This window comes from Carassius auratus, chromosome 7, assembly GCF_003368295.1.
Source record: "Carassius auratus strain Wakin chromosome 7, ASM336829v1, whole genome shotgun sequence".
Taxonomy (NCBI): domain Eukaryota; kingdom Metazoa; phylum Chordata; class Actinopteri; order Cypriniformes; family Cyprinidae; genus Carassius; species Carassius auratus.
In genome coordinates, this window is record NC_039249.1 from 359,800 (window position 1) to 367,434 (window position 7,635).

Consider the following 7,635-nt stretch of genomic DNA (forward strand, 5'->3'; position numbering starts at 1 on the left):
AGGTTCTGATGCAGCCAGCTTCCTCAGAGCTAATCTTTCCAAGTGGATTCATGCAATAAAAGTACGTGATATTGAAAATAAGCAGGATTATCGCATTCCATGATAGAAGAAAAAGTAACTCAGAGTGGCCGCATACTCTTATCTTTCATTGGAAGTGGATCAGTCATTTATCCAAACATTTTTTTTAGGCAGACCTACAGTATATTCTCTATAATGTGTGGTCTCTTTTGGTTCTTGTTCAAAGTGGTTTGTCATTCCTTCTTTTGTGCTTATTTTATTTTATAAAACAGACATTGAAATCTTTAATCATTTCATTGGATTCTTTTTAAAGGTATGCACATTCAGGTGATTTGGCATATAGTTATATTAAGGAGATCTCATCCTGTGCAGGATTGGATTCAGCCATCTTCTGGTCGTCCATCTGTTTATTTACAAACATTGAATAGTTTCAACTTTAGATTGGCTACTACAAAAACATGAACAAATGATTAATTAATGTTTAGTAAAGATGTGTGAAAGGTATATTCAGGTCTTTCTGGACACTTTTTGTCATCGATATGACTGCTCATAAAGGTATAAACGATAAGTAAAGCTTTATAAACATTTGCAAATGATGAATAGTTTCCACTTACTGTAACTTTGGGTACTGCAAAAACATGAACAAATAATTAATACATTAGTAAATAGAGATCTACAAAATAAAAAAAGACTAACAAAAGAATATATACGATTACAAAGTTTACTGACTTTAGTAAGCATTTCAATTTGCATTAAATAATCATATGTTAATCGTTATGTAATGTTGAGTACAAATTTACAAAAACTTTATCTCATATTTCTGTAGCTGTGAGACTACATATTAATTAATGATCTGTTATGAATTATATGTTTGTTAAGGATCCGTCCTTCCAACCCTTCCTGAAGAAAGGAAAGCACTGACCCAATCAGGCATCTCCAGGGGTCCTCACGATGTGAAAAATACCTAGTGACGACGAGGTTCCACTTCAAAGCATAGGCATGTCTGGTGGACAAGGCTCTAGCTGAAGTGATGGTAGCTATCACCTAAACCTTCCGTGACCCATACAGAACCCACACATGTAGGGATGTGGGTGCCAGAGGGTGCCCCGTCTCTGAAAAAGAAGGACTTTCCTCAGAGGAATAGGCCAGGGAGGGGCTGTTGCGAGGAGTACAAGTTTGGGGAACAAGGTCCGGCCAGGCCAAAAGGGAGCAACCATGAGGACCTGCTCCTCGTCCACCCTGATCTTGCACAAGGTCTGTGCAAGAAGGCTCACTGGGGGCAACACATACTTGTGCAGGCCCAGCAGCCAGCTGTGCGCCAAAGCGTCCGTGCCAAGGGTGCCCTTGGTCAGGGAGTAAAACAACTGGCAGTGGGAGTTTTCTGGAGAGGCAAACAGGTCTACCTGAGCATCTCTGAGGCATTCCCAAATCAGCTGAACTGACTGGGGATGGAGTCTCCATTCCCTGGGATGAGACTGCTGCCGTTAGAGCTCGTCGGCTGGACGATTGAGCCTGCTCGGGATGTGAATGGTATGAAGCAACCTCAGATGCTTCTGACTCCACGTCAGATGCGCCCTGACGGTTGATATACACTACAGTCGCAGTTTTGTCCATACGGGCCAGAATCTGCTTGTCCTTCAGCAGGGCCTAGAAGTGGTGCAGAGCAATCCATACTGTTAGGAACTTGAGGCAATTGACATGCCACTGAAGTCGGGGTCCTGTCCAGGAACCTGACGCATCATGCCCGTTGCACATGGCACCCCATCCCGTGGCAGAGGCATGTGTTGACACCTCAACATGTCTGGACACTGGCTCTAGGGGAACGCCAGCCCATAGAAATGAGAGGTCCAACCATGGGGTGAAGGTTAAGAGGCAGGTGGAGTGACAGTCACTCGGAGCATACCATGTTGCCATGCCCATCTCGGGACTCGTGAAGCCAGTGCTGAAGCAGTCTCATATGGAGCAACCCGAGCGGAATGACTGCCGCTGCAGATGCCATATGCACTAGGAACCTCTGAAACAGTTTCAGTGGAACTGCTCTCTTGTCCCCTAATTGGCTCAGGCAATTCAGCAGTGAAAAGAGAAAAGGAATTCCATGCTGAGAAAAGAGATCCTCTGCACATGGGAAAGTTTGCTGTTTTCCCAGTTGACCCAAAAACCTAGACTGGTGAGGTGTCTCACCACCAGATCCCTGCGCTCGCACAACCGCGCTCGAGAGTGAGCTAGAATCAGCCAGTCATTGAGGTAGTTGAGGATACGGACACCTTGTTCCCTGAGAGGAGCCAGGGCTCCCTCCGTGAAGACATGGGGAGACAGGGACAACCTGAATGGGAGAATCTTATACTAAAATGCCTGCCCCCCGAAAGCGAACCAAATTAACAGTCTGTGTCGATGAAGAATGGAGACGTACGCGTCCTTCAGGTCGATTGCTGCAAACCAATCTAATGGACAAATGCATTTGAAAATGCGCTTGGGCGTAGCTTCTTGAACGGAAGTCTGTGAAGAGCTTGGTTCAAGGTACGCAAGTCCAATATTGGCCGTAATCCACCTGTTTTCTTGGGTACTATGAAGTAGGGGCTGTAAAAGCTGGATGTCATGTTGGCCAGAGGGCCTGGCTCTATCGCACCCTTTGCCAGCAGGGTCGTTACCTCTACCTTTACACGCATGAAAGGAGCATCCTTGCCCACCATCATTGCGCGAACACCCCGAATCCTGGTAGGGACGTCGTCCGAGGCCTCTTGTGATCCGGAAGTAGAGGAAACAGCTCTTTCAAAGAAGGGTTTGGTACCACTGGCTGAGGGGCCAGTGGCTGAATAAAAAGAAATTGAGAACAAAGGATTCTCCCCCGGCCCCAGGGGAAGGAGTGGTCCTGCTACCTGCTATCCGGAAATTCAACCGGCTGCAGTGTTTGTGAGGGGGTGTGACCTAAGTATGCTGGCTCGTCGGTGAAGCCCACAGGGTAACTCTCAGATCACACTGGCCACCAGCCAAAGTAGCCCTCTTATGTGAAGAGGAGCTAGAACGGGGTGTGCAAGAAGGGACTTTTAAGGTTACCTTTTAAGGTAATCGAGTCTCAATCTTAACACAGAGATGGTCATGTCCCCGCAATGCGAACATGAGTCATCCACAAACACAGCGTGCTGAAAGCCCAAACACGTGACACAGCAAATGTGGCCATTACGAGGAGTGTTATATCAATCGCACCCAGAAACATACGGGCGGAATGACATCTTAAACAAACCGCAAACTCAACCCGTTTACTCTTTTAGAGATAGAAAAAAAAAAAAGTTATTTCAGTGGTGCGGAAGCGCTCAGGAGAACATGGGAGCTGAATGCAGGAAGCTCCGATGAACCACCACGGCCATCACACCAACACCAGCTGACTCCTTGTAAACACTCGATGTGCTCAGCTCTGAAGCGATAGCTTGAGTGTGAGTTGCTTGCACTGCTCCTTAATATACCCACACAGCGGGGTGGAGCTCGAGATGCAAATCCCGCAGACCAAGGTACATTGTGTACCATTGCCTCGTTTTGTTACCACTCGAAGGTGATTGGGCTCTCAGGCGAGACACCATTTGTCATTATCTTTCTGACGAAATGTAGAACATGACAAACTGAAAGGGAACTATAGACTCCTTTTTCTAGCATTTTAGATACTGATTCTCCTTTACACTTAAGGAAGATTAAGGAAAACTGTACAATTAATTTGTGACATAAGTTTTATCATTGTGAAAAAGCACTTCTGTGCTCTATCATTACACTCTCTGATGCTGTTTGAATAAAGAGCCTCATGTTGCAGCACAATCAGAATGTAAATCAGTCTCAGAGTCTTATGTAGAGTGCTGACAAAAGATTTTGTGTAACAAAATAAATAAAGAGTTGAGTAGAGAGTAGAGAGTAAAAGACAAATCTGTTGAGAGAAGACACTTGATTTACTGCTTAGAAGATCACACTTCAGTGCAGGTAAATTGGGGTTTGTTGCTTTTCTATGGCTGTTAAAAAAATAACCTACTTCAACTGTAAAGCTTATTATACCTAGATAAGTATAATCAAATTGGTTAAATTCAACTTAATTTATATAATAGAAAAAGTCAAATATCATATAATTTACAAAAATGAAGTTAAACATATTGTCATCATTATTTACAGCTTGTTTAAGGGTTTTAGGTCAAAGGGTGTTTTTTGCATTCACTGATTCTCTCTGTAAGAACATGTTTTGCAGTCGTCTGCTTGCTCATCTCCAATAAATCCCTTTGATTATAAAGAAAATTATTTCCTTTTCAATATCAGAAACCTAACCAACATGTCATATTCTTTTCATTTCTTTCCTTCAGTGAACAAACCTGTGAAGACAAGATGATACAGAACAAGATTCAACTGGTTGTTTTTCTCGGTGAGTGTCAGTGAAAGAAACTGATGTCAGATCAGAGGATTAGAGCTGTTTAACACTGTTGATTTTCCTGCAGCAGGAATCCTGTCCAAGGCTTCATGTGATCTGTATCAAATCATCCTGATCCAAGAGCCAAAGACCTGGACAGAAGCACAATCCTACTGCAGAGAGAATTACACGGATCTGGCAACGGTTCAGAGCGATGAAGACAGAGCCAAACTAAAGGAGGCAGCAAACGCTGTGAACTTTCAGTCTCTGGCCTGGATCGGTTTCTACAGAGAGGTGTGGCATTGGTCATATCAAAACACACCGATCAGTTATGTGACGTGGGATACTGGGAATCCAGACGTACCCGTCACAGACGAGGCCTGTGTGGGTGAAAAACCCAGTGGACAATGGGGTGACAGATACTGCACTGACCAATACAATTTTTTTTGCCAAACTGGTAAGGAATAATACAATACTCAAAGATCTCACAAGATGTATGAAGTATTTCTGTCTTGTTTTCCAGTACAAATATCGAAACATTCTTAAATCAATATACGTTTACTTGAGAAACAAAATTACTTAAGATATCTTAAGGTATAAGAAGATATTGATTAAGCTCTAATTTTAAATCATTTTGGATCTCTAATAATGTATCTTGATGCAAGGATGATTAGACATTAGTGCTGGAACACAAGATAAAATACTGAGCAAGTGAATCCAGAGCTTAGTGCATTTTTAAATCCTTAAAACAATACTTATAAAAAGTTAAGATCAATATCATAGGTGAGAAATGAGCAACCTCAAAAGATAACTGGATTAAAAACATTAGTATTAAAGACACTGCATGAAACTGCAGTAACAAATCGTTGTGTGTTTTCAGCAAAAACATAAACATCTCTTCTTAGTGCTCCATACTGATCTGTTATGATTAAAACTGTATTACTTAATTACTTTTATTATATACTGTAAGCAGTGTAATTATCCATGCCCTTGATAATTTTCTTTTTAATTTTTTTTTTTTTTTTTTTTGATACATTAAGAGCGCATAAATGGCAAAACTGTTTTAACTGCATTCACCATGCATAATTCAGGCTTAATGATAATGTATTATATTTATGTCATGACGCAGAAAGTGTTGAAATTAGTCCAACATGACGTTGTAAAATCTTATTCTTTTTCATTGATGTCAATTTTATTTTATTTTTAAATAATTTTGATCAGTTTGATGATCAGTCAATACAAAAATTATGTTATTATGATTATGTTATCATATTATGAATTATGATTTTGCTTAATATATGGGTGCAGGAGCGCATGATTTCCCCACAATCATTTTGCACCCTAGGCAAATGCCTATGCCAAGGCTGCGATGCATCATTTAAATAACGCTGTCAATCCTGAAACTATGAAATATGCAGATAGCAGCGTGACAAATGTATGTTACATTCATAAAATTCCCTTTCCAAGCCATTTTTTGAGGATGAGTCCATATTTTCTGTGAACAAAACTTATAAGCATATAGTTAATTTTGTATGTCACTTCACATTTTAAATATTTTTTCTCTGTCCAATCTACTTCTTGCAGACAAACAGGACACACTTCAGAACAAGTTTAAGTTAATTGGAACGAACATGAACTGGTATGATGCTCAAATTTACTGCAGAACAAACTACGTAGACCTTGCCACCATTTCAGACAACACAGAGAACACGTTCCTCGCAAAAGTTCTTTCTGACTTGGGCATCTTGTATGTTTGGATCGGCCTGCACAGGACCACACTGATCCCATCGATCCCATGGCAGTGGTCAGATAAAAGCAGTGTATCATTGTCCTCTGTGAAATGGGTGTCTGGGCAGCCTGATGTGAATGGAAACAAGGATTGTGCAAAAGCCAGTACTGGAGGATTGATGTCTGATGACTCCTGCTTGACTCCATTGCCTTTCTACTGCCGCGAATTCAAGAAAAAAATACAGCGTGTGAGATTCACAATCACATCAGACGGACAACTGGACAAATCTGTAGTGATGGAGGCCATAGAGAAGAAGGTCAGAGGATTCTGCATGCTATTTTATTTATAGTTAAATACACAGAATAATAATTTTAAAACTCCAATTCTCATTGTTTTTTTGTGCGTTTATGTCACTTGCATGTTTGCATGTTTCTGTACATCCTTAAATCGAGATAACTATATCTCAGAAAGAAAGTGATTTGAAATATATATATTTTTAAATCATATAAAATATGAAAGAAAAAATAAATCTGCCAATGGGTTTAGCAAAATCATCTAGCTTTCCTTTGAATTAAACCTAACTTTCCACATAAATAAAATTTTCCTTGTTTTAATAAATCAAACACACACACACACACACACACACACACACACACACACACACACAAAAAATCTGTCATTTGAATACTTGTTGATAAAAGAATGTTTATGCTTTAGTTGTACCAAAAAACAGAACAAAAATTTGATTAATTAAATACAAAAAGTAAGAATTTATTTATTTTTATTTTGCAGTGGTTATTTTATTTTAATTAACAACAAAAAAATACTAAATGTATAGTTTATGTTTATTGACATCTAAACGGTGGTAGATTGATCTCGTTCACTCATGACTGATGTAATCTGGTTTTTAGATGAAGGAGATCCTCTCAGATCAAGACACATCCAGCATAAACTGGAGCGTCCAACCTGACGGGGAGATCTTCCAGCAGCAGAAAACACAAGAAAACACACAAGAGAAGAGGTGTTTGATCCAATGAAACGCTAGACTCTTATTCAAGCGACAACTTGTCCAAACATTAATAAATATTTAAGGAAAATGCATTCATTATAAATTAAAGATGTTCAACACCATCAAATGTTATTAATACAGTCAATGCATGGTAAATTATAAAATAATGATGGAATATAAATATATTACACTTTACTTTTGTTTACAAATAAATCTTTCAAGATATTAGGCAGAAATGTAACTTGGTTTGGCTGCAGCATTTTCATTAAATGACACCATGGGAGTGCACAAGTAGGGCAGCTGAAATTTGGCTTAATTGTAACCAGACCACAGGACGTAATAACAATGGCAACAGTTTCTTCAGTACATCACAGCAACAGAGACGTAGACAAGTGCTTAGAGTCATTTATAGTGATATTTTTTTTCAGTGTTATATCATATTTGCCCTTTCCGCTGTGCGCTCATTACTTCTATCTCCTGCTAAAGATTTTTAAAACACCA

At 39.9% G+C, this 7,635-nt stretch overlaps 1 protein-coding gene across 1 annotated transcript; it reads left to right on the plus strand.

Annotated features, from left to right (window-relative positions):
- Positions 1-4,354: 4,354 nt before the first annotated feature.
- LOC113105263 (macrophage mannose receptor 1-like) lies at positions 4,355-7,249 on the plus strand. The gene is made up of 4 exons (XM_026266318.1): positions 4,355-4,411; positions 4,485-4,853; positions 5,981-6,441; positions 7,037-7,249. Exons 1-4 carry the CDS (start codon positions 4,375-4,377, stop codon positions 7,160-7,162), a joined length of 993 nt encoding a protein of 330 aa, XP_026122103.1. The 5' UTR covers positions 4,355-4,374; the 3' UTR covers positions 7,163-7,249.
- The last annotated feature ends 386 nt before the right edge of the window (positions 7,250-7,635 follow it).

Excerpts from the sequence above, each read along its gene's own strand:
- LOC113105263 (XM_026266318.1), top strand. The coding sequence starts at position 4,375 with ATGATACAGAACAAGATTCAACTGGTTGTTTTTCTCG. Across the intron at positions 4,412-4,484 it reads TCAACTGGTTGTTTTTCTCG|CAGGAATCCTGTCCAAGGCT; the intron begins GTGAGTGTCAGT and ends ATTTTCCTGCAG. Across the intron at positions 6,442-7,036 it reads TGGAGGCCATAGAGAAGAAG|ATGAAGGAGATCCTCTCAGA; the intron begins GTCAGAGGATTC and ends TCTGGTTTTTAG.